This window comes from Zingiber officinale, chromosome 6B (genome assembly GCF_018446385.1).
Source record: "Zingiber officinale cultivar Zhangliang chromosome 6B, Zo_v1.1, whole genome shotgun sequence".
Taxonomy (NCBI): Eukaryota; Viridiplantae; Streptophyta; class Magnoliopsida; order Zingiberales; family Zingiberaceae; genus Zingiber; species Zingiber officinale.
The window spans coordinates 112,752,296-112,779,307 of NC_055996.1; the positions used below are offsets into that span (position 1 = coordinate 112,752,296).

The 27,012-nt window shown below is 40.2% G+C and overlaps 5 protein-coding genes across 5 annotated transcripts; 3 read left to right on the forward strand and 2 right to left on the reverse strand.

Annotated features, from left to right (window-relative positions):
* Window positions 1-214: 214 nt before the first annotated feature.
* On the forward strand, window positions 215-1,364 carry LOC121991393 (ribonuclease J-like). Its single transcript, XM_042545401.1, has 3 exons — window positions 215-236; window positions 474-955; window positions 1,180-1,364. Exons 2-3 carry the CDS (start codon window positions 475-477, stop codon window positions 1,362-1,364), a joined length of 666 nt encoding a protein of 221 aa, XP_042401335.1. The 5' UTR covers window positions 215-236; window position 474.
* Window positions 1,365-6,260: 4,896 nt separating this feature from the next.
* LOC121988962 (pentatricopeptide repeat-containing protein At2g22070-like) lies at window positions 6,261-8,635 on the forward strand. Its single transcript, XM_042542707.1, has one exon. The coding sequence runs from the start codon at window positions 6,293-6,295 to the stop codon at window positions 8,228-8,230; it is 1,938 nt and encodes a 645-aa protein (XP_042398641.1). The 5' UTR covers window positions 6,261-6,292; the 3' UTR covers window positions 8,231-8,635.
* Window positions 8,636-11,129: 2,494 nt separating this feature from the next.
* Window positions 11,130-12,029, forward strand: LOC121991394. The gene has a single exon (XM_042545402.1). The coding sequence runs from the start codon at window positions 11,130-11,132 to the stop codon at window positions 12,027-12,029; it is 900 nt and encodes a 299-aa protein (XP_042401336.1).
* A 794-nt stretch (window positions 12,030-12,823) lies between these two features.
* LOC121988963 (pentatricopeptide repeat-containing protein At3g29230-like) lies at window positions 12,824-14,684 on the reverse strand. The gene has a single exon (XM_042542708.1). It carries the CDS (start codon window positions 14,292-14,294, stop codon window positions 12,882-12,884), a length of 1,413 nt encoding a protein of 470 aa, XP_042398642.1. The 5' UTR covers window positions 14,295-14,684; the 3' UTR covers window positions 12,824-12,881.
* Window positions 14,685-17,156: 2,472 nt separating this feature from the next.
* On the reverse strand, window positions 17,157-21,910 carry LOC121988964 (MA3 DOMAIN-CONTAINING TRANSLATION REGULATORY FACTOR 1-like). Its single transcript, XM_042542709.1, has 4 exons — window positions 21,758-21,910; window positions 21,487-21,693; window positions 19,302-19,396; window positions 17,157-19,149 (listed from the first exon to the last, which is right to left on the reverse strand). Exons 2-4 carry the CDS (start codon window positions 21,671-21,673, stop codon window positions 17,374-17,376), a joined length of 2,058 nt encoding a protein of 685 aa, XP_042398643.1. The 5' UTR covers window positions 21,674-21,693; window positions 21,758-21,910; the 3' UTR covers window positions 17,157-17,373.
* Between the last annotated feature and the right edge of the window lie 5,102 nt (window positions 21,911-27,012).

Below are 27,012 nucleotides of genomic sequence, written 5' to 3' on the forward strand. Positions count from 1 at the left end.
GTGTCGATCATGGTGACGACTTCTCTATCACCTATCTGCTATTCTATTTTGTGCAAGTAAATGTTGAATTCATACTGATGGGTGATTGGTCTGGTTAGTAGTGTATTCTTCAGATTATTTATTTCTTTTAGGTTCAGGTTGGGAGATGTTTTTCCCAGCAAACAACATCTGGATGCTACATCAGTTTGAAAGATGTTTTTCCCAGCAAACGCATCAGATGATATCATTGTTGTCAGGTATTCAATTAATTTTGAATCTCAACACTATATTGTAGAAGGTTTTCCTACATTTGCATTGATTGTTTATCAATGAAGTTCACTACGTAACCTCGAGGACTATTTTATTTGTGCTGTATTTCAAGCTGAACTACTTTTGCATCAGTTTTCATTATTTGACCAGCAATAACGAAACTAGCTTGCTACTGTTATGGATAATATGATATATTAAGCATATACTGTTACATTTTTAATCAGCATGGAGATTTTTCGGCCTGAATATGTGAATGGTTCATCACAACCAAGTTTGAAAGACAAGATAAGAATCACAACACGTTGTTTATGGTTAGATAAAGGAAAACTTCTGGATGCTCTTTATAAAGCTGCACATGATGCACCATCAAGCTGTCCTGTGAATCGCCCACTGACACACATGGAACGGCTTGTATCTGAAGTCCTGAGGAAGATTGTAAGAAAATACAGCAGCAAAAGGCTCGAAGTCATTGCAATTGCAATTGAGAACACTGCTGGAGTCCTAACTGAAGAATTTCAGAAGAAGTTATCTGGAAAGTCTCATGGAGGTTTTGGATCATTTGCTCATTCATATGGGCCACATGTGATTAAGCAGTCAAGCACACTCTCAGATGAAGATACTATTTCGATTCCATCTAGCAGGGAGTTTGATGAAGATAGTGATTCTACCATGACAAAGGACAACCTTGTTGCAGAGTCTTCTGGAGGTAGCATCCGTACTAATCTGGCAATTCCTTTTTCCCTTTATCGTATGTGATCTATACGTACATATACCACCAGACTATGGTGGAGATATATTTCTCTCTTTTCTGTCCTAACTTAGTTGGTAGGTTTAGCACTGGATCATATGTAATCCTTATCCATTAGCCTTATCCCATTTTTTATGCGTACACATGACCTTGCTGCTCATATTTTATCTCTTTTCATCTAGAGGAGGATTTGGATGTCGACCAGCCACTAGCTGAGGTTGAAACTACATTTTCCAACTTCGAATCTGCTTACAGATCCTCAGAAATGGAGATTGATGAACTTGTCAAAGTCTCATCACCTGTCGAAGTGACAAAAGAAAATAGGAATGCCTTGGAAGAAAATCTGGATCAGCGAAGAGTCATTTAGTTTTACACACGCATTGAATCTAAATGATTCGTTGATCACCATCACTATACATCAACCATTGTTTAGAGGTATTGGTTTTTTGCAATCACTAGATGAGATGTTGATCGTGTTGTATGTAGACCCATTTGTTCTTTTCCTTGATGATTTATGCTCTTATCTCAGTATTTTTAAAGTTGGTTTCTGGTATTTTTTTTTTCAAATTTTTAGCCATCAATGTATGATGATATTTCATTAAGCAGGTAACTTGATCCTTGAACTTTTTCAAATTGTTGTTTTAGTGATTCATCTTTTCTTGAAGCATTTCCCGCCATCAACTGCAATGTGTGGAAGTTCCTTAGGATGGAAATTTCTGTTTCAACCAGTTCATCTTAATTACCTTTTTAATCCGTTCCGATTCATTTTATCTTCGTCTGCAGATTCGCTGATACAATTAGCACGGATGAATCTAATGAGACAGAAGAGTCATTTAGTTTTACAGACGCATTGAATCTAATGTTCTAAGTAATCCAGAGTCTATTGCCTTGAAAAAAAATTAGTCAATGATTTTATGAACAAGGATTTATATTGATGTATACTGAAACAGAATTGAATTCTATCACTCTAATAACAAAGTGACATTCAGAAATTTTTTATCAATGTTAGATGAAAACGACAAAAAAAATCAAGAAGAGAAGGAAAGAGATGAAAGGAGAACACGCCATCAGATTTTCAATGAAATAAATATTGATCCATAACTCAGTGCAAAGTGTAAAAAGTAAAATCGAACAATGAGAACATCACAAAGCCATTAGTTTCAATTATAAGGGTTGACTTACTATCCAACAAAAAACAAGTATTTTAAAGTATAAATCAAATAATGTAACATACTCTAGATCGATAGTCATGTTAAGCTTTCCCAACATCCACAAATATCAATTTGTCACGCTTGCAAGTTAAAAAGTAGAGATCAAATCTGACACATCTCAAACAACATAAACTCTATCTTTCATGCAAAAATTTCCTCCATATTGTTTTAACTACTTAAATTATGAAGAAAGAAAGAAATCCTGTCAACAGTATAACAACTTTGTATGTATCTATAAAATTTTAACAGACTTACATAAAATATCATTAAGAGAAGGGGAGAAACAGATACTTATAGGAATCTACTCTACATTAAATTTGGCAACAAGCCATCTTCGAAAGCAGCAAAAAAGTGAAGGATAGTGGTCGTATCATAAAATGAGAGTTCAAAAAAGTAGTAGCGAAACCTGGAAGAAGACATTTAGGTTATGGAAGGGGTCATTTTCAAATGTAGAAGACTTGGAATTCGCATTTCCACTTCCCCACTGTCTTACCCATTGACTAAAGGAGGATCTAAATACTTCGCTGACCACCTAAATCCAGTCGTCTCCCCCACTTCTTTCCTCCCACAAAATCTTCCAACAGAAATTGAAAAATCCTAGAAACAGAATGGAAATTATTGATTGGCGAATCTCGGCAAGCAAAAAAGGGATCACCTGGAAGGAATCAGGAAGACGATTGGAACCCAAGGTTCGATCTCACAAGTAGAAGCTGGTCGGCTTCTCTGTCTCGAATCCATCGCCTCGCTAGATGGATTGGGACAGAAAATGCCAGATCGATGGGCGAAAAAATATTAAGAGGTTTCTTCACCATCATCTAGTTACCTACTTCTCTGCCATCCATCCGATCTTATTACAATTAGAGTTTTGTTTTTTTTTCCAGGGCGTATCACAACTGGGGGCATATAGTTTCATAGCCGAGAGATCCAGGGTTCGATTCTCAATGTGTCATTAGCTGGGGTTAGCGTCTCAGCCATGTGTTTTCAACTGTGTACCTACATTTACCTCCCTTCATATCCGTGGGACCGGCTCTAGGGGACCGTTGATGTGGCGGTTCCACATTTTTTTTATTACAATTAGAGTTTCAGGGTTCGATCCGGGGTGTCATTTCTTATATTAGCGTCCAGACCCTACACTATTTATCTTCCTTCATATCCATGATATCGATTTTAGATAGGCCATTGATGTAACGATTCCATATTTTTTTTATTACAATTAGAATTGTTCTTTTAAGATGGTCCGAAGTCAAAATCCTTTGATATGTAATATTTGATCTTTTCTTGATCCCTTTTATAATTTGTATGTCGGATTCATCTTTTGACATGTAAATTACGAAAGGGACAAGGATTAAGGATTGTGGATCCGAGGATCTGAACTCGTCAGTGGTTAACGCATGAGGTGTTACTAACTTGAGGTATGAGATTCAAATCTCGGCATAATTAAAGTAAATGTCTTTCTCATGCACGAGTCACCATTCTAAGGGAGAATAGACACTCTGAGAGTTTACCTCCTCTGTATTGGTCTTGGGATGGATTAGGGAGGGTGCAGTCGCATTTATACCAACTTATTACAGTTAGAGTTGTCCTCTCGAGACAGTTGAGTGGCTAGCGTATAAGGTATTGTCAACTTAAGGTTTGGGGTTCAAATTTCGGCATAGTTGAGATAAATATCTCTTTCATGCGTTAGTCACTATTCCAAGGGCTAGTAGTCATTCGTGATTTACTCTTCCGTATTGGTCCTAGGACGGGTTGACTGGGGCGCTGGGGGCGAGTGTCCCCTCGGGACAGTTTAGCACATGAGATGTTGTCAACTTAAAGTTTGGGGTTTGAATCTCGGTATAATTTAAATAAATACCTCCCTTATGCATCAGTTACTATTCCAAAGACTAATAGTCATCCATGATTTACCTCATCCGCATTGACCCTAAGACGGATTGGCAGGTGATCCTGTCCGAAAGCTGAATCAACCGACACTGGGCACGTGGCGCTCTCCAAGCGGCTGACGCAAATCTCTTGACTGTCCGCACGGACCTCCGGCGAACCTGCACAAAAGTCAGGCCGGGAAGGGATTCCCGGCGACGACCCTCCGACGCTTAAGTCAGGTAAGCGAACAACGAAGAAGTGACTCCAAGTATCAAAGAATGCGTACCTCCGGTGAAGTACGAGGCTCCTTATATAGTGCTGGGAAGGAGCTCATGCACACATACCGAGGCGAATACGTGTCCCCAGTCCATACCTCAGTAAGGGTTTGTCAGCAAGCTTACCTGACACTATACTGCTACAGTCCAAGCACGTCTTCGATGGGACAGCGGAACCTCTTGTCGTAAGATTTGGAGTATGACCGGATTATAGAGCATGTCAACTGTCAGAAGATGTCCCTTGTCCTTTTCTCCTTATTCCCTGCCGGGCGTCCGGTCGACCAGCACGCGCCTTACGTCCGGCCGGTCATATATAGTGGTCTACTTGGGAGATTCTCGGTAAGGTGCTCTGTGGAGACTATTAGCAGTATGCTACCTTATGTCTTCGGCCGAACGTGTCATCCGCTCGGCCCTACGATCTTGTTCAATGAGCGCCGGAACCCCGACTCCTGCCGGGGTGCCTTTTGCCATCAGTTAGACACCGGTCGGCCGGCCGGGCGATCGGCCCGCCCTTATCCGGTCGGCCTATCGATCCAACCCTTTCATGGGCGTCCGATCGGTCTATCCTTCTCCTATCAACCACCTGGCCTTTTGCCTTCCACGTGACGTTGACTTCCCAGAACGGGGGTCCCTGCTCTTACCACCGGATCAGCAAGTGTCAGGGGTGAGCGCAAACCTTTTGCCAGCTTATTACAATTAGAGTGTCCCCTCGGGATGTCAACTTATTACAGTTAGAGTGTCCCCTCGGGACAGTCTACTGATTAGCGTCTGATATGCTTATCAACTTGAGGTTATGAGTTAGTTACTATTCTAAGGGCTAATAGGCACCTCATAATTTACCTCCTCCATAATAGTCTTGAACCGATTGGCGACTCCTCCGTGTTGGCCTTGGGACGGGTTGACGGGGGCACTGAGGGCGAGCGTATTTACCTTTTGCCACAATGAACCGATTGATGAGGACATTAGATGTAAAGATAGTCACCTTTTATCAACTTATTATAGCTAGAGTTATTCATTCGAATGGTCCTTCAAATGATTTAAATAGATTATATTAAACTTTTACCAATAATCTATTTAAAGATTGGATTTTTAAACCCATGATTCGTATGGATTGGTGCACGGTGGACTTAGATTGGTCTGTAGTTAAGGGAAAAATAATACACCAACCTTAAAGCATAGTGAACAAATCATATAAGAAGTATAGTGAACAACAATGCTAAGTTTAACATAAGTTGAAAAGTGATTTGTGTATTTTGTTAGTGCACTCAACCTTACCTTTGATTCTCAAACCATATAAACCTCAACTACTCGACAAGGAAGTCCGGGTCGAAATGTGAAATTTCACAAGATTCCATTAAAAAAAACGTTAGCTTAAGTCTTCACATGGACTGCCATTTCAAAATTTTCAAATCCATTACAAAGTAACTTGATCGTTTCATTTATTTACACATGTTGCTCAGAACATGGACTGATTTTAAGCAAAGTAGATAGCGTCAAAAAGCCGAGAATTCCTCAAATTTTAAAAATTTATTTATTTTTATATGTTTTTAGTAGACCCATAGGTTAACCGTCTAACCCACAATTCACCTAGAATTATATTGGATTTTAAATTTTCTAACCGTGTTGGCCCGCCACTGGCCCGTCAAAAGACCGTCCTGTCAGGGCCGCTTTAATTACAGGGCAGCCTCCCACTGGGTCCCGGCTTTAAAGTGGATAGAACACGGGTTACTAATAGCGGCCGAATGGGCGATGGACTGGAGTTATGTTCAAACCGAACCGGTCTAACTGGATTCTAAATCCGGGACCAAAATGGACTCCGGTCTGGATCTGAACCCGGCGTCCTTTCAAATTCGACTCGATTGAACCATATGGACCGGAAAGATTATAAACTTTAAATATTTCTCTTATTTTGGTGGGGAAACAATTGCGACGACGCAGATCGCCGCCGCATGCTGCAGCGCCAGATTCTGATCGCCGCGAAACGCACCGGCTCTTACAATTTCGCAAGCGCTTCGCTGCCACTTCCCGGTGACCTCCCTTCGTCGCCCCGACACTTCGCTTCCCTCCTCGTCTTCTCGGCCTTCCTGCCTTCTCCTCATCCCCCGCTTCGCTCGCCGACGGACTACCCCACCACCGCCTTCGTCCACCTGCTCAAGGCATCCTCCAGAACCGTCAATTCCCTCCTCGAAGCCCAGAGTCTGCATTCCGTCGCACTCAAGGCAGCTCTCGGCCACGACGATCGGGTTCGACTCGGCCTTCTGAATCTCTACGCCAAATGCGGCTTTTTGGATACCGCCCGCAAGTTGTTCGACGAAATGCGAAACAGAGATGTGCTCTCGTGGACTATTCTTATCTCCAGCTACTCTCGTGTTGGGAAATTTGAAGAAGGGATCAACGTTTTCGCCGAGATGCTTGCCGATGGAGTTCCGCCAAACTGCGTTACACTGTCTAGTGTTCTGAAGTGCAGTGTGGGCTTCGGCGATCTCCAAAAGGGAAAAAGCGTACATGGATGGGCTTTGAGGAACGGGATTGAGTTTGATGTCGTTTTGCAGAACTCCATTCTTGATTTATATGCAAAATGTGGCACCTTGGATTGCACTAAAAATGTTTTCCGATTGATGAGCGAGAAAGATGTTATATCGTGGAATATTATGATCAGTACATACCTACGAGATGGAGATGTTGAAAGAGGAATGGAGTTATTTATGCATTCACCCAATCAAGATGTTTCGAGTTGGAACACAGTCATTAATGGGCAAATGGAGCATGGTTTTGGTGTGAGGGCCCTTCAGATTCTTCATAATATGGTGGAGAAAGGACCTTCTTTTGATCACTTCACTTTCACCACAGCTTTAGTGTTAGCCAATAGATTAACCATGCTGAATTTAGGAAAAGAGCTTCATTGTCGAATACTCAGAGTTGGGTATAACGAAAGTGCATTTATTAGAACTGCACTTTCAGATATGTATGCCAAATGTGGTGATTTGGAAGCCTTGCCATTCATTTTTAATAGCACATCAGAATTTGTCGTCGGATCAGTAGCTGAAAGCATTTCCTGGAGTGTTAGGGTTGCTGGTTATGTCAAAAATGGCATGCATGAAGAGGCATTCAAGTTTCTATGTAAGATGTTTCAGCTAGGGGTGAAGGTGGACCAATTTTCTCTAACTACCATTGCTGCAGCATGTTCTGATGCTAGGATTCTTGAGCAAGGGAAGCAGGTGCATTGCTGTGTCGAAAAGTTAGGTTATGGGTACGATGTATTTCTTGCATCTGCAATTACTGATATGTATGCTAAATGTGGTAATTTGGAAGATTCTCGTAAAGTTTTTGATAGCTTTGTCAATCGGAATGTTGTCTTATGGAGTTCACTTATAGGTGCTTATGCTTCATATGGTCAAGCAGCTGAGGCTATTCAACTTTTTGAGAAAATGTTAGAGGAGAAAATCATTCCAAATGAAATAAGCTTTGTTCACGTATTATCAGCTTGTGCTCATGAGGGATTAGTTGAAAAGGGCTGGGATTACTTTAAGTCAATGCAACAAGAATATGGAGTAGTCCCAAGTATTGAACACTTCGCATGTATGGTTGATCTCCTTGCTCGAGCTGGTTTCCTTAAAGAGGCAGTATCCTTCATACATGAAAATAGCATCAGCAATCATCCAGTTGTCTTGAAAGCATTGCTATCTGCTTGTAGAATTCACAACAACATAACCTTGGGGATGTGGGTTTCTGAGCAACTACTTCAGCTCGAACCATGTGATCATGAACATTATGTTCTTCTATCAAATATGTATGCTTTAGAAAAAAGGTGGGAGGATGCTTCAAAGGTGAGAACTATTATGCTTGAAAGAGGAATCAAAAAACTTCCAGGACAATCGTGGATTTAAATGAGGAATAAGGTGCCCACTTGTAAATTATATATTGGAAAGTAATTCAGATATACTCTGATTTGGACAACTTGGTTAGGAGGTTGATCCTGTAGTACAGATTTTGTTCTTCATGTCATTCAAGAACAATAAAATGATGGAATTATGATTTTTTTACACTGGAAGGTTGCTCACTCAGATCATGCATGTTCCTTTTGGATCTATCACAGAATTTATGAGATAGAGATGCTGATGCATACAGATGTGGTATATGTTTGGAAACTTGAAGTGTTAATCTGGAGATTAGGATAATGAAGTTCAAAGAATTGAGCAATCTGTGGATTTTGTTTACTGAAGTTGAGATCACACGTGGTCTGCTCTGTATAACCTTACTCAAATTCTAACCGAGTTATCATTTGCAATAAATTTGAAACGTTCCATACGTGCTCAATTCGAGTTATCATTTGCTCTACGAGTCGTTAGCAATTGGATTACTTTATGACCTCCAAGGTTCTATAAAGAAAATTCGTCATGTTCTGTACTACTATTGTGAAGCTGGTGATGGTGAAAGATATCTACTAGAAAACTGAATAACTCCTTCAGTAGTAAGGATGGTGTTTGATACGTAGAATGGAATGGAATAGAATGAAATGAAACGAGTATGACTCATTCCCTCTATAATTCAATTCTAACGTTTGGATGAGCAGCTTTATTCTATCTTTATCAAATAGAATAGTGATTAATTTGTTCTTATTTGAACATAAATATGATAAATTTTGTTAGTTGTAATTTATTTTACTGCTATTTTTGTTCTTATCATTCTTGGTTTTATTCCTGAGATGCAAAATGAACTCATTAGGCGTTTGGTTTAGGGTAATAGGAGTGGGGAATGAGAATGAGAATCATTGATTCTCATTGTTAATGTTTGGATTATAGGAATAGGAATACAAATAAGGGAATGAATCCTTGAAATTGGGTAATAACTCATTCCCATGTACCTCCCCTTCAATGAGCCATTACCCTATTTTCATCAATCAAACTATTCCCTTATTCCAAAAATACCCTTGACTTAAAACTAAAATTTTTTCCATTAATATCAAATATCAAAATATATTTATTTATTTTTTCTTTCATATCACTTATCTCTCCTTGTTCTCTCTCATTATATTTTCTCTCTCATCATAGTTTCTCTCTCATCATTTTATCACACACTTTCTCTCTTCTTAATCTCTCCTATCACACTCTCTTTCCTCTTTTTTTCTCATTACACTTTCTCTCTCATCATACTTTCTCTCTCCTCAATCTCTTCCATCACACTCTCTTCCTTCTTTTTTCCTCATCACACTTTCTCTCTCATCACACTTTCTCTCTCCTCAATCTTTCCCATCACACTTTCTTTTCTCTTTTTTCTCATCACACTTTCTCTCTCATCATACTTTCTCTCTTCTCAATCTCTCTTATCACACTTCCTCCTTTTTTCTTCAACATACTTTCTCTCTCATCATGCTTTCTCTCTCCTCAATCTCTCTCATCATATTCACTATTCTTTTTTTCTCTCACTATACTTTCTCTCTCCTTAATCTCTCTCATCGCACTCTCTCTCCTCAATTTTTTCTCACTATATTTTCTCTCTCTTCATCCTCTCCCATCATACTTTCTCTCACATCATATTTTCTCTCATCATGCTCTCTCCAATCATACTCTTTTTTTTTATTTTCTCTCATCACACTTTCCCTCTCTTCATTCTTTCTTATCACACTTTCTCTCTCATAATACTTTCTCTCTCATCATTCTCTTTCATCATATTTTTCTCTCACATTCATCTTTCTCTCATATCTAATTTTTTCTCTTATTTTCTTTTAAGAGTAAAAAAGGAAACTTTGATTTATTCCGATAAAAGATATACAACTAACCAAACATTATTTTTAAAATTGATATACATGTTCATACCCATTCCTATTCCACAATACAATGATTCTCATTCCGATTTCTAGAAAGTTTTTCTTACATTTCACATAAATACTAACTACAGCTTGAACTTTTGAAAATTGGTCATCAGTTGGTTTGAATTTGTCATTATTGACCTCTTGAGAGCTTCAAGGGGTGGATAATCCAAGGCTAAAACAGGTGGGACCACGATTTTAGCCAAACAAAGAAAGCAATCGCTCTCTCTCTCATCCTTGTTACAACAAGGACGATTTTGACATTTTGAAACACTGAGATGGGATTCCAGTAATGGACAAAGACAGATACCTAGTTTGAGAGTAATGGATTGGACTGGTAAAATTGATATATTTGATCCAAATCCAAAATTGAATTAAATTAATTTTTTGAGTTTTATAATTTTAAAAAAATAATAAAACACTCCGTCAAAATTTTTTTCCAATTCCTTTTCTCAATATTTGATTTTTTTTTCCCCTAAAAGAAAAAAAAAAGCATCCCACACACCTCCCCAAGAGTCACTGCCCGTCTTAACTACACGTGTTCATATCCTTCCGGCCTCGCTCGTGCCCCACGCTTTCACGTGCGTGCCTCGTCCCATCCGCATTCCCTCCGTGCCCTGTATCGTGCCGACAAATATGACGCCACGTGGCACATACTGGAGTGATATAATTTCGCAATAACCCGAAACAAATAATGGTAAAGAATTTTACACCGAGCAGAAAAGGCATCTCAACCGAATATTCGCATTTCTCACTGTTCAAGTCGAAGAACAGTGGAACTAGCGTGCAGATTTGAACACGTAGCTATATGGCCACCCCATCGGCCCACGTTTCAATCACACAATGAAACCTACCCGTCTATATATTTGACCAAAGTTACGGTTCACTGGTAGGTCCCATCGTTTTACCCACCCACCTACGCTTCGGTGTCGATAAATCCATTCCTCCTCCCTTTCTCCGACCGCTAGGAGCGAAATATGGCATTCCAAATCCGGACGAAGCGAGTCGCCGCCGCCGCGCTACACGGCGGCACTTCTGCCGCTCGGCACGTGGCCGGATACGACTCCAGCGGCAGCGACCACGGAGCCACCACGTGCCTCTCGGGGCTCGTCCAAGCCTTCCTTGAGAGTACCGCTGACTCCGACGAGGAAGCCGTCGCCAGCCGCGGAGGCCGACCGGAGCACGAAGGGAGCGGGGAGGACGAGGACGCCGATTTCGGCATCCTGGAGACTGTCCGCCAGCAGATGTTCCCGCCGCTGGAGAAGGATCTTTTCCGCGCTGGCCTTGCCGCTGACGTTTACAAGGCGGCGGAGAGCCTCTCTTGGCTGAAGAGTACCGCCCCTGCTTTACGGAGGGCGACGATGATGCGGCTTAGGTCTGCGGGATACAATGCCGGCATCTGCAAGGCGAAGTGGGACGCCGCTGGAGGGATCTTAGCCGGATGCTACGAGTACATCGACGTAGTGGCGCCGGCGGGAGACGAAACGAGGGAAATGCGGAAGGGGAAGAGGTACATCGTGGACTTAGACTTCGCGGCGGAGTTCGAGGTTGCGAGGGCGACGGAGGCGTACCGGAGCGTGGTGGCTGTGCTGCCGCCTGTGGCTGTGGCGGAGGATGAGGCGGTGCGGAGGGTGGTTCGGGAGGTGTCCGACGCGGCGCGGAGGTCGCTGCGAGCGAGGGGCCTGCACGTGCCCCCGTGGCGGAAGAGCCGCTACATGCTCGCCAAGTGGCTGGGGCCCTACCGACGGATCACAAACCCAGTAACCTCCGCCTCCCTCGCCGACGCGGTTGCCCGCGGCGACGGCGAAGTCAAGTGCCGCTCCGTCGGGTTCCCGACGGCGCCTCCCCTCGCGGTCCTCGCCGCCCGCACTCGTTGATGCCAGCGCGGGATTTGATACGCGGCGATCGACCAAGTGGATGAGTTGGTACGATGCGACGTGGGCCATGCTGGAGCCCACTTTCTTCAGTTTTCTACGTGGATAAACGTGATTTACAGGATAAGGTCGTGTAATCAACTTTTTTTAAAAAATACGTGAAAAACAAGCGACAAGAAGACAAAGCCGAGTGGACAGCACGTGGCAGTAAAGACCTGGCCTCTGAACTTGCAATCGACCCGCGACACGTCACCATCATTCATCTACTAAGTGCGGGGCCCACGTGCACCGGCTGATCACGGACGTCCATTTGGCGTTTTCGATCCGGATGATAAAGAAATCAGAGTGTTTAGAAGAACAGAATTGCTATGTCAACTAAATGAGGCGATGGTCACAAAACCAAATTATTTTAAGATAAAATCAAGATCAGATAAGATGACATTGAAAGATATTCCGGGGCAGAGCAGAAGACAGCTGTAATCTTATCCAATAATATGTTGGCTTTCTTCTTCCTCAGGTTTTGTTGTTTGGCCTTTGGAAGGCCATGAAGCCAACAACACCTAACACCTAGTAGCATTAAAGGAGTCAAAATGACAAATATATATTATATTGGAAAGGAATGCAATCCATTCATGTGCTCCTGAACCTTCTCCCATCTGCTTACAATGTTCATGAATAACCTAACTTTCACTTTTAGGGAAATGAAGTATAATCATCTTTGTTTTCCTATGACAGTTCTTTAAAACCAGGGAAGAAAACTGGTAAACTATGGATAAACTTACTGCAGATCACAAATATTAGTGTTATATCAGGCAGCCATCCTTATAAATGAAGATAAAAAAAAAAGGCAATATCTTAGTTTGCTGTGCAATCATTAAACTTCGCCACTTTATTTTGAAACCTACGGCCTTTCCGCTGATCATCAATCCAACTCAAGCCTGGAAGTTTGTTGAATTGTCTACCCCTTATCATTCCTCTAACTCTTGCCGCTTCTTCCCATTCTCCTCTCTCAGCGTATATGCTAGACAGAAGTACATAGTTTCCGGTATTTTCAGGTTCCAACTTAAAAAGATCCTTTGCAACCTTCTCAGCAATCTCAATATTAGCGTATGTCCTACAAGCGGCGAGCAATGCACCAAGAGATCCTGGATGAGGTCCCATCGGCATACTCAGAATCATGTCATGAGCTTCTTTAAGCCTCCCTGCCCGCCCGAGCATGTCTACAACGCAACCATAGTGGTCACCCCTGCGTTCCATGCCGTAGTCCCGAACCATGCTTTCCCAGTATTCCAATCCTTGATCGACAAGCCCCGCATGGCTGCATGCACTCAGCACGCCTACAAACGTGATTGGATCTGGCTTGATAGCTTCTTGTTGCATTCTCTTGAAAATTTCAAGCGCCTGTAACTCGTGCCCATGGGTTGCGAGCCCATTGATAAGTGCAGTGTACGAGTATGCATCAGGGAAAGGAATCTCCTTGAAGACAAGGAGTGCTTTCTCGACATTGCCACACTTGGCAAACATGTCCACAAGTGCAGTGAGGACACGCTCATTCCTCTCGATCCTCTTCTGATCGACATAGGACCCAATCCAGGTTGCTAGCTCCGCACTCCCTAATTGTGCCGCGGCAGAAATGACACCGACCATGGTGACTGCATCTGGTTCGATCCGCCTCCGTTCCAACTCGCGGAACAGTGCAAGAGACTCCGTTGGCATTCCGCATTGGGAGTATCCGGTAATCATGGCGGCCCAGGTGATCAGGGTCTTCTCAGGCATTCTGTCGAACACTTGTCTGGCCTGAAGAACCTCACCGACCTTGCAGTAACCAACAATCAAAACGGTCCAAGAGACAACATTGCGAACAGGCATCCGATCGAATATATCCTTGGCTGAGGGCAGGTCACCGGCATTGGCGTAACCGACGATCATTGCATTCCAGGATATAACATTGCGATGGGGCATGGCGTCGAACAGGCGACGGGCGGCTGGCATGTCAGCTCCCATGCGAGCGTGGGCGCCGAGGATCGCATTGAATGAGACAATGTCCTTGAGGGGCATATCAAGGAAGGCGGCGCGAGCGCTAGGGAGGGAGCTGCATTTGCCGTACATGTCAACTAGGGCGTTGGCGACCGGGAGGACGGCGAGCAGGCCGGAGCGGATAGCACGGGAGTGAATCTCGGCGCCGAGGGAGAGGGAAGGAGCGGCAGAGGCGCAGTTGAGGAGGAAGGGGAGGGTGAAACGACCGGCGGTGAGGGAGGCGCGAATCATGAGGAAGTAGAGGCGGAAGGCGGCGAACGGAGCGGAGGAGAGTGGGGACTTGGAAAGGAATCGGATGGCATCGTTGAATAGGCGGGCAAGGGAATCGTCGGAAGCGACGTCCGGGAAGGAGCGGAGGAGGTGGCAGTGAATTTGGTTGAGCTGTGGGAAAGGAATCGGGGTCGTGGATCTGAGGATAGAGGCCAGCCGGCCGACATCGGCGCCGGAGGTGGTGCCGGCGGCGGTGAGAGACACTGGATTTTGGATCGGCGAGCATGAGTTGACAGCCGCCACCTTGAAGATCGAAGTATGAGTGATCGAGGCGAAAGGCAGCGGGAAGAACGAAGGAGGAGATTCGGCGAACTACTAACAGCGGGGGAAACAGATGTTTTATTCCTTCGAGGCGGGGCCTCAATCTCTCTATTTTGTAAATTAATTTAATTTAATTTTATCCAAAAACCTCTAAACCAATTTGATCCGTCCTTAATAATTTCAATTCTATTTAAAATTAATTTAAACATATAAAAGTTGATACGGTCATGAAGTCTATTAAAGATTGAGAAAAATATGAACATCCCTTGATGTGAAAGTTAAAGTTAAGATAGATAAAGAGATGTTGTTCATATATCATGTGAAGTTGGTCGAATGAGTCAATAAAGTAGGACGGACGGTATGTACGATGGATGAGCATAGTTAAGCGGATAACATAAGGTTAAGAGATAAATAATACATCTTGGCCTACCGCCCCTATCGAACGGGCGGTGTTCCGGTCGGGTGAGAGATAATCCTCCGACAACGGAAAAGTAAAGTGAAAGAAGATAATTATGTTCAGTATGACCGAGCTAGAAGGTTCCGGTCGAGCAGCCTCCGGTTAGCCTACAGTGGGACTTACTTGTATATCTCATCGTATCTTTTTGAAGGTTTGTGCCACTGACAATAGAGCATGTCCAACAGTTAGATTATACTTTAGAAGCGTACATCCTGTCACATCAGGGATTTGTGTGCTCGTTTAGGGAAATGTGTCAGAGATATTTTTTAACTTGTCTTTTTTCTAAGACACTTTGGAAAATATGTACACGCTTTGAGGTGTATATACAGACACTACAGTGACACTATAAAAATGATTCTCATCTACAGATGGAGGTATGTGTTACTATGTTATTTTATACGCTCTTTTCTACAACATTTCAACTATTCTATACTAAATCGAGGGTTTAACTCATGTGTTGGAGGATTAACGTTGGGAATCGTTCCCGTTCCCGGCCCTAGCGATTTGTGTCTTTCAAGATCATGTAGAATCTCCATCCCATCAACTAGAAAGTCACATCTTTAACTAATCGTCTTCTTAGTTTTATGACAGAATCAAAAGTAACCAAGAATAAATCATATTACCTTTGCTTTATTTGGCTATCCACATTTGTTCTAGTGTTTTGCATTGCATCATTATGTGAAATGACAGGGTTACCTGAATTATTAGATTGTTTAGAAACTACCTTACACACCATTTTTGCTGGAGATACCCTGTATTTATATGGGCTCATCGAAGGATCCATAAAATGAGTTGAGGACAACAAATAAATTTTCTCTAGTTTTTAAAAGTCACATTTATGAGAGCACAATGAATGCATAAAGAGACATTGAAAACATTAGTGATCATAACAAAAAACAAAAAATCCAGCTATTTGAATATTACTAGTGATATAATATTGGATAACAAATATATCAGATAAATAAAGTTTGATGGTGAAGTCTGAATATGTTGAAGCTGCCCAGTTTTATTACTGGTATCAATCACCATATAAACTCATGTTGCTTGACACAATAGAAACTACTGATTATGTTTACCTGTTTTATTGTTTTTATCTTCCCGTAAACTACATTGTGTTATAAACCAACATTGTGTTCTACATTTATAAACCTATCCTTCATATCCATCACGACTTTAAGCTAAAGCGTAGGTTGCAGCAGATTATTAGTAACAAAAGGGAATTTTTTATTGTCCTTCAAAGTTTTTCTTTAAAATTGTTTTTTTGGAAATTTAAAAGCATCGAAATATTTAAGCATTGACATGCTTAGTTGCTTTTTAACAAAATAAATAGCTTTCTAAAATCTTTATTAATTTTTTAATTGAATAATATTCTTAGGTAGCAGGTAAAAAATATTTATTAATTTATTGCATAAATATAATTATTTTTCAATTGAAGAATATTTTTTTCACTATAATCTATGTCTGCAAACAATTGGAAATATTGATCTGGACGATTGTTGATGAGGGTGTTTAGGGCTTGGTTTTGGTAGGGTACTCTAGAAAAAGAGTAGGTGGAGATGTGACTTGGGCTGTACAATAATACTTCGCCTTAAAATTGCAAGAGCAAATTTAAAAATTATCATTTACAACGAGAGTGAGGCAGCTTTGAACAAATTAACCGTTAATCTACTTTTCATTGTATGCTCGTGTCTAAATTTGACTCCTGTCATAAACTTAGGTTTGACTCCTATTTTAAATTTGACCTAAGTGATCAATTTTATATGTAGTATTAATAAAATTACTTTTTTATAGGTATATAATCAGTTAATTAATATTTTACTTTAATAGTATCGTAATTAACACGCAAGGGTAAAATTTACTTCATGTTTAGTAACTATTGGATTATATCCTTATATAATCAACCTGGATTAGGTGGGATTAATCAATATTTTAAATTAGATATCTATATCAAAACTAAGATTCAAATATATTACACTTTCTTAATTCGTGGATCATTATGGCACCCAAATAATCTAAAATTTTGGATCAGATAGGAGGTCAAACTTGCGGATTATATGGGCACCAAAGCCTATATCTTGACAGATAAACTTGCGGTCACAACCATATGACTGTCCAACTAATATAGTAAATCTGTTGAAAATTTAATTTGCTACAATTTCAGAAGGGGGAAAAAATTGAAGGGATGATCTACCCTAAACAAAGATGCAAACGTCCCAACTAAGGCATTAGAGATGCATCTTAGCACGGCTTAAAGCAATAAGATGGGCAGAGGACAAAAAAAAAATAGACATGGGACTTGGATAAAGGATGGGGAGTAGCTACCTAAAAGGATGGCAGAAGCCAGCCATGCTTCCTCGCGTGCTCCACATATTCTTGGAACTTTTCCTCTGCGTTAGGAATATCGAGGGCAATGTCATCGAGACCATCCTTCACACGGGCGAACCCTTTGGTCATTTGGTAGACAGTAATCAATCCTTCGCTAAAACACTCCTGCAGTAAACCCAGTAACCTGTCATTCTTCTTTTCCATAGCCATCACTAAAGCTTTCTTCACTACTTCATGAATGAAGAAAGGCATTGCCAAATCACGGATACATTGCCGGGCTTCTCTGATGTCACCTCCACTCTCATACTCCTCCAGAAGTTTTATAATCTTGTCCTTTGCATCCTCCACTGTCCAGCCGATGCCGCCACCCCAACATCTCAGAAGCCTCTCACCAGCATGTCGAGCAGAAACTAGCGAGCGGGCCATCTGAACTGTTTCTCTACCCCTGCAATTTTGGGGAAGCATGCTGTTGATCTCCTCCAGGTTGAGTGGCGCTAGGACATCATCAATGACGGCCCTTGCCAGAAATAGAGCTAGCTCATTGGAAGCATTCAAAATGTCCAATGCAGTGTCCTCCGTGGATTCAAGTAGCATTATGAATCCATCCACAACGTCCTCTCTGGAAAACATTTCCATACTGAGGGCGGATAAAAGAGCAGATGCCATTTCCTTCTCCCTGTTCTTGCGGTCCAGTGCAAGTGTTATCAGTTTCTTGATAAAAATAGGATTATACTTAGCAGCACCCAAGTCTTCGAGACTTCTGATAAGCTCCAGGATGTCATCGGAGAGGAAATATTCCCGTATTATGTTGACAGTTTCTTCTTTGTATTTCTTCAATCTATCATAAACTTCATCTTTGAACTCCTCATCTGCCCCATTTGACTTGAGTAAAGAAGGGTCCAGCCATCCATCAGAAATTGCTACGTTTACTATATTCTCATACATTGATTTTGCAGCAGGAACGTCTAGAGATAGATCATCAAGACTCTCATTAAGCCTAGAGAAACCCTTGGTCATCTGACTAGGACTAATTAGGAATTCTTCAGACGTTTTTTTTAAAAGCTTTAGCATAAGAGGTTCTGCCGTGTGGATTTCCACAGCAAGGATCAGAGCTCGTTTCACTACCTCATGATGGAAGAATGAGACTCCCAACTCCCTGATGCATCTGCAGGCCTCTGTTGCATCTCCATTCTCAATATATTCCCTCAACAAATCTGCAATCTTCTTTTTAACCTCTTCAACAATAAGTTGGGTGGTGCCACCCCATTTACGCTCAACTAATTCTGCATGATGGGGAGCTGAGAGGTAGCTCTTTTCCACAGTTTCAATGACACAAAGGCCTTTAGAAGATTCAGGAAGCGTTTTCTTTGCTTTTGTGAGAAAGACAGGTGGTAGGATTTCATCAACAACAGCACGAGCTATAAATAAAGCCAGCACGTCAACAGCATCAAGTATGTCAAGAGCCAAATCATCAACTGACTCAAGTAGCATGAGAAAACCCTGTCTGATTTGAGATGAACTGATCACATCTGCATACAGAGCAGATAGCAGAACAGATGCCATCTCCTTCTCTTTGGCACGCCTATCCATTGCCATGGAAACAAGTTTCTTAACAAAGAAGTGATGGTATTCGTCAGAGCTAAGGTCTCTAAGATCTGTTACGGCTAAGCATACATCACCAGTGCTGAAGTACTCCTTAATGATTGTTGTTATAGATTTTTTGTAGTCATGTACAAGGTTACAAATTGTGGTACCATCTAGCTGATCTGATTCCTGCCATTGCAATCAATTATTACCACACATAGGTTGAGAAGAATAAAAACAAATATGCAAAACAGCCAACCCACCATGCACATGCAGCCATGGCATGCATCAAGTATATGTACATTTACAAAACTCAGCGAATGCATGAGAAAAGTTCATACCTCTCCGCTATCATAATTAGGATCATTTGGATCCATGTGTGAATCAGTATCAGTATCCAAGAGCATGCCCCAAGTTCCTTTGCCACCGGCTCCATCTGAACATAATCTTAAAGATGAAGATTCCGATGTGCAGGAGAAAAAACACTAACATTGATGATAGTTACAAATGACTAAGTGCTTTATCAGAAATATTCAAATTGCCCTGTAGACTGAAGGATAATAAATCTCAAAGAATGCATGAATGAATTAATGTCTTTGACATTTTGGCAAATTTAAAATTGTTCCGGAAAAATAACAATGACTTCTGTAAACTATTTTCTAAGATCTAAATAAATACACATCTAAAATGCTAAAGGAAGACTAACAAAATTCAGTGTCACAGGGAAGTATCAATAATTATGTCCTTAAGCTAAAGAGGGTACATAATAGTAAGCCACCAAGTAATAAAGGTTCATGTTATAAATTAATATCCAACAATATTTTTTAAAATGGGGAAGTGAAGATAACCTTCTGGAAAAAGATGATCTAGGAAACATATATCTCTGGTAAAAATGATTGGTAAACAAATAATTTAAAAATATGAAAACAACAGCAACAATATTTTTTTTTAATTTAAAAATATGAAGAGAATTAAAAAAAACCTCGCGAATCCATTTTAGAATTTTCACGTGTTGTACATTAACTATTTTTTGTGTATGTTCATTTCTAAATTGCCCAATACTCCAACTCAGGTAATCCACATCTAAGATTCTTACTCATACAGAATAATTGTTTAAACCGGATTACATTTCAGTCAAATTTAGTTGACCTAAAAACATTTTGTTTTTAAAGTCTCTTGCTATAACTTAAGCTGACTTTATTTTATTTAAATTCTCATCAACTATACAATATTGGCTGCAAATAATATGCATAAAAATCTATAAATCTATGCAGTAATAACTTTTGGTTATTTTCATTCATTAATCTCTCAAAGTACAATTGAAATACTATCCTTTATGTTAAAAAGAGGAATTGAGCAACACTGGAGAACCTCATGCAAATACCTCAATGAAAGCAAATCACCACATAACCAAGACAAGGACTGCAACATAGGTTGGTGAATTCAGGATTAACTTAGTAAGAAATATAATGTCAACAACATACTCTAAATATTAATAGAATAAAGTTTATCTTGATATCCATATCTCAGACATTATATATTTTAGTATTTAGATATTGCCCAAATCTTTGGTCATTCAAAAGATCTTAGAACATGCATGCCTGTGCAATCAAATATTATACCTGGTTCCACCATATTCACATGCCTCCTGGAATGAGCAATACAGGCATATGAGCATGAAGTTCTGAGACTAATCAACTAGTCATTCAGCATAATCATGCAACTTGCAACTTATATGGTGCCGCAGAGAGATTTAAGGGCCCAATAGGAAGTACTCTACTACTTTAAAACAGAGAATTCTACCATCATTTGAATATCTGTGCACATGTGAATGCTAAATTTCCTGCACGTTGTGTCTAACTTTCCTCCATTAGCAAAATGACATATAATTGATATTCTGGTACTTGATTAACACGAAAGAAACTTATAGTAGTTCTTGAAAGTGGGGAACGAAGAGATTCTAGACCGCTGTCATTCAGTCTCACTATCTTATCGTCCTTCCTTTTAATAGATCTTACTAAAGTTTAAATCTCAGTACTTTTAGAAAGCACATACTGGTCTTTTATCTGAATCTACTACCAATACATTTGTAATAGTCTTTGAGTACCCTAAATGAAAAGCATATACAGTAGAAGATAATAAGTATAGATTTGTAGCGCACTGGAAACATCAGATATGACATATTATCTATTCTTTACCATCACCCTTTCTCAATTTATAGTTCGATTTCACCTCCGAAAGTAGTGTCTAGTAATGATAGATGAACCAGAACCAAACCAGAGCAAGAATCTAAAAGATATATTTTTCTTCATGTGCCTTCCGGATATATCAACAATTAACCCCCTTTGCTTTTTCTTTTTATTTGATCTATGTACCTCATGCGTCCGCTCCACCATCAAACCGTCAAGGGGTGTCAACTAAATTAATTTTTGTACTTCATACCAACTAAGGTACCACACCCTCTTCAATTGCCATAAAAATTACTTGCTAAAAATCACCACGATAGCAAGAGAAATCGTCACTCACCCTTTTTTACTCTTACAAGCTTCCCCGAACGCGTGCGCCGCACATTCCTCGCTCCCTTGGCATGAGTCTCGGCAAGCCCCGCTTCCGATCTGGGCGAGGAGGACAACGCCTCCGCTTTCTGCGCCGCTATACTCAGCGCCTCCCTCTGCTCCTCCGTCAAAAAACCCTCATCCTTAAGCGACGCCATCTTCTCTCCTCCGATCGTTCCTAATCATTAGACCATCAACGGCCGGAAATAGAAGACAAATCGAGAAAGGGATCGAAAGAGGACCTTTCCCTGGATGTGGCTCGGCGATCTCGAGCCAAGAAGGGGGAGAGGGAGCGAAGGGGATCGGAAGCCCTAGAGGAGACGCCGATCGCGAGCCTGACGTCCTCTATCAATCCGGCAAAACGGAACCGGAAAAGGGAAGGAGTGCGATGGCACGACGAAAGGCCGTATTTATAGACGAACAGGGAGAGCATATCTCTATCCGGTTTACACGTGGCACGCTCCGCTCCTGGCGTGGGTTGAATCGCCCAGTCCGGTCAGCCTCTCTCCCGGCCGTGAACTCCACTCGTCGTACAGTCACTCCCTTCCAATACCCCCTTCTTACTCCATAGTAGTTTCCTGTTGGCCCCACCGAGCATAACTGTCTGTTTCGCTTCCATTGGACTTTGATTAACGACCCGAGGTTGACATAAAATTGTGGTGTTATTCAAATCAACCGGGTTTTTTTAGAGAAATTAACAAATTAAAAACCGAATATCATTTAATTGTATAAATTATAATATAATAGAATTAGTACGCCTCGATACCAACAAGAGGAGATTAGGCAGGAGTAAACCTCGTTAATTTCAGCTCCTGAGCAAGAACATCTGCAAGTTTTCGTAGCTTAACGCTACAAGTGGATGGTTGGACAAAACTAGCTAATTAAACCCATCAAATACAAAAACAAGCGATGCAATATAAAAATGGATTGATGCAATACTAAATTAAACCATCAAATAATAAAAACTATATATATAATTTGCATATTCCAGTGGACGGTAGGTATGGGCGACCCTCACAAGTGAAAGAATACTGTGTATAATATTTGACATGGACGATTTAATATGATTAAAATTTAATTTTTTTATTTCTCTTTCATGTGTATATAATAATTATTTCCCCTTTGATTGCATGCAAAGTGATATTGATGGTGCTAATTTATAAAATTCAACACCACACTTTGGTGTTGGTTTTTTACAAACTAGTAGCAAGATAAATAGTACTGGTTTTAGATGGTACTGGTTTATAAAAATAAATATCATTTTACATACAAAGAAGAAAGAAAAGTATTATTGATCCAAAGGTAAGATAGGACCTCGCTCCATAGAAGATCATTGTCACGCTGGAGGTCAAAGTCACGGTGGTCACGGGCCTCCTGTCATCGTCCGATCGGGCAACCCACTTGCCCGATCGAAATAAGGAATGTCTGATCCGACATTATCATAGCTCGACCACACACCGAGCTTCCGACGCTCAGAGAATCAAAGTAGCGGCAAAACAGAAGCCGAGCGGCTATCCCGCTCGGACTTATATCATGTCTCGGAACCAACATACGACCTTCAAGCACGACCTCCCGTTCTTCGCAATAAGGAGCCCAAGCGACGAAGAGACGACCGAGTTGACATTCCGCTCGGCCCGAAGACATTAGGATAGCATAACGGCCGGGCGGTCCTCCCGCTCAGCCCAAAACAGACAAATTAGGGATCCTGGAATATCTTTTTGGGAACCCGTGCCATCGACAGACGACATGGTTGACGGCATGGACAGGTAGAGGATCGTACGACGGAAGCTTCCACTGGCATGTCAAGACATGATCAGGTCATTGAGGTATGGTGTCAGAGACGCTTTCCTGATATGTCTTTTCAGAAGAAGTCTTGAGAAGCGTGCACGCATCGAGGAGTGTGCATGCATGCGCTCCTCCGGAGCCCTATATAAAGGGCTCCAAATTTCAACGGAGGTATGATAATTTTCTACCGTAGCTACACTGTTACTTGGCTTGTCTACTTCCTTACTTACACATTGTTAGAGACTGACTTGAGCGTCGGAGGGTCATCACCGAGGAACCCCTCCCTGACTCGGCACTAACGTTGTTGTGGTTATGGTTCCTTCGATTCGGAGTTCGTCAATAGTCAACAGGAACGTCACGTCTCCCAACATCTATCGTCTTAACTCTCAGACATGATGAATTACATATAAATGAGAAAGAGAAATATATATAATACATATCTTATTGTGCACATTCCGTGCACATATAGTGAATTTTTTTCACTTTCTTTTGTCTAAATCCTATATCCTAAATTCTCAATTAAAAAAAAAAATTACACTGGATATATATATATATATATATATATATACACGGACAGACAACCAGTATTATTTTTTTAATTTAAAATTTAGTGTTTAAGTTAAAAAAATTGAATATTAGATGCTCATAAATTATCTATAAATTAGTGAGCAGCAACATAATATATATATCTAAAATCTTCAGCCAAGCCATGCGCTTCCCAGTGGTCGAATCGGGAGAAAGCCTCCTAAGGGTATAGTTAGACCCGACCCCGGGCCGGGTATAGCTAGACATGGCCCGGACCCGGCCAAAGCCCGTAATCGAGTCAACGGGCCGGTTCTTGATTGTAAAACCGGCGAACCGCCGGTTAACTGGAGGGTTGAACCGGCGGTTCAGCCGCAATTTTTTTTTTTTTTTTTTATTAAACGGCTTGAACCGCCGGTTAATCGGCGGTTCATAGCCGTTGGAACCGGCGGTTCGTAGCCGTTAGGAGAGTTTTTTGAGTATTTTTTTCAACGGTTAGGATCATTTGACCGTTTTTTGATCAATGACTATGATTTAGTGTCCGTTACTATCAAAACTCTATAAATAGATAGCTCATTTCATCATTTTTTCACACACATCTTCTATATTCTTAATCTCATTTTCGTATTTTCTAATCTCTACACGCTTTCATTTTCAATTTTCAATTACAATGGAAGGAGGCCGCAGAGGTGCATCATCTCGAGCTCGGAAGGGAAAGCAAATAATGAATCCGCGGGAGGAGGACCCCAACATTTAATCCACCGATGATAAGATCGAGCATCTTCCGAATCCGACACCCGAAACATAAGGAAGTACCGATGCAATTACTTCTAAGGTTTGGGAACTTCCTCCTCTAAAGTCTTCTATTTTTACTAAACATTTTGAGAATGTCACTCTTCCATCGGGAGAAATGCGTGCAAAATGTAAGCACTGCAATGCTTTCTACAAATTCCAAGCCGACGGCGGCTATGTGTCGTTGAAACGACATGTAGAAACGAAGCACCTGACGGAATATGGACTCGACTGTTCTCAAACACAATTATCAAAATTTTCTTCAACTAGCGGTAGTACCCATTCCGATTTATTTTTATATTCGGATAATAAATTAAGAGAATCATTAGCTAAATTTGTTTCCGTAGAACATCTTTCTTTTATTTTTGGATCTAAATGCACATTTGAAGATTTTTGTAAAGAATCTCTTAATCTATGTGCTAAACGTGTTCCTAGGACTACACTTACTCGTACAATTAAAAAATTAGTAAAACAAGGAAAAAAGAAATTAATTGATGAATTTAGTAAATTAGATAATAAAGTTTCTTTATGTTCCGATATTTGGAGTGATCATTGGCAAACACATTCGTATATGGGTGTGACTTGCCATTGGATCGATAACTCTTGGAACCTCTAAAAAAGATTATTAGCTTATAGAGTTTTTGATGAATCACATAATGCTCATAATATCGCATAATTATTATGTTTAATTTTAGAAGAATATGGTTTAACTCATAAAATATTTTCAATATCATTAGATAATGCTAGTTCTAATACCGCTTGTATAGATGATCTAAAATTTGTTTGTCAACCTATTATTGGAGGTTTATTTTTTCATATTCGTTGTGTATGCCATGTTTTAAATTTATATGTTCAAGATGGTTTAAAAATTTTAGAAAGTTATATTAAACCAATTAGAATTGCAATTTCTTATCTATGGTCTCATCCATCTATAATGAAACAATGTGGTAGGTTTTGTAAAATTAATGGAATGAGACCACGTGATGTACCAACACGTTTGAATTCAACATACCAATTATTACAAGATTCATTTCAATATAAAGAATTATTATGTTCATTTTTTGCACAAAACACTAATACTAATATATATTTATTTTCACAACAATGGAATATTTGTAGTAGTATTTGTGAAATTTTAAAAGTATTTAATGATGCAACCGAATAACTTTCCGGTGTTTATTATCCCACTGCTCAATTAGTTTTAGAAAATTTTTCTAATATAGTATTAGTTTTAAATGAACATATTAATAATGAATCTTTATCTCCTTGCATCTTAGCTATGAAAATTAAATGGGAAAAATATTTTTATTTAATTCCTGAAATTTATTTAATTGCATTTGCTTTAGATATTAGATTTAAATTAGAAGTTTTACAAGAAATGTTAACTTTATATTATGACGTTTTAATTCCAATGAAAGATTCTAGTTAATATTATATATAATATTAGAATTTATTTATATGGTATTTATAATCAATATTATGCAAAATATGGAACACAAATTAATATTTCTGAAATTCAACAAACTACTAGTAGTAATTTAAAACTTACAAAAACATAACTCTTATTAAAAGAACGGACAAAATGTCCACGAGAATCCTCAAGTTCCACACAGGAACTTGAGAATTATTTTACGACTTCTTTTGATTTTAATGAAGCAGATAGCGAAAACTTCGATATCTTAAAGTCGTGGTCACAGAAGGCTCAAAGCTTTCCCATTCTCTCTGTGATCGCAAAAGAAATTTTAGCTTGTCCAGTGTCAACTGTTGCTGTGGAGCAGACGTTCAGTGCCGGCGGCAACATATTAGATGAACGACGATCAACTTTGTCTCCCGACTCATTGGAAGCCCAAGCATTACTGGACGATTGGACCAGAGCGGAGAAAAGAATCCAAGGAATGCAACTTTCAGATGACGAAGTTGAAGATTTTGATACTGAAGGAACAAATACGACAGGAACAGGAAATGGAAGTGAATGAAAATGTAAAAGGATAAAAATGTAAAAGAACTACGTGAGCTTTGATTCCCCTAAAGGGATACGTAGGCAACTTAGATAAGTGCAAACCCTTTTTTCAATAAATTTTAATTTCTAATTTTTAATGTTTAATGTTTAATTTTTATTTTTTTTTTAACATATTAATCTTGAACTGTGGTGAACTGTGAACCGAACTGTGAACCAGCGGTTCTGAACCGTGAATCGTAATCGTCTTGGGCAGTTAAGGTTAAAGGTCGACCTGCCTGGAACCGTCGACGGTTCCGAACCGTGATCAGATCTAGGTATAGTTAACTTACGATGGAGATAAAAGATGAACCACGACTTTCATGGTTTGCATGTATCAGTAGTTAGGTCATTTTCCGCCTTTCTAACCTACCAATCACAAACTGTTTATGATGTTGACAC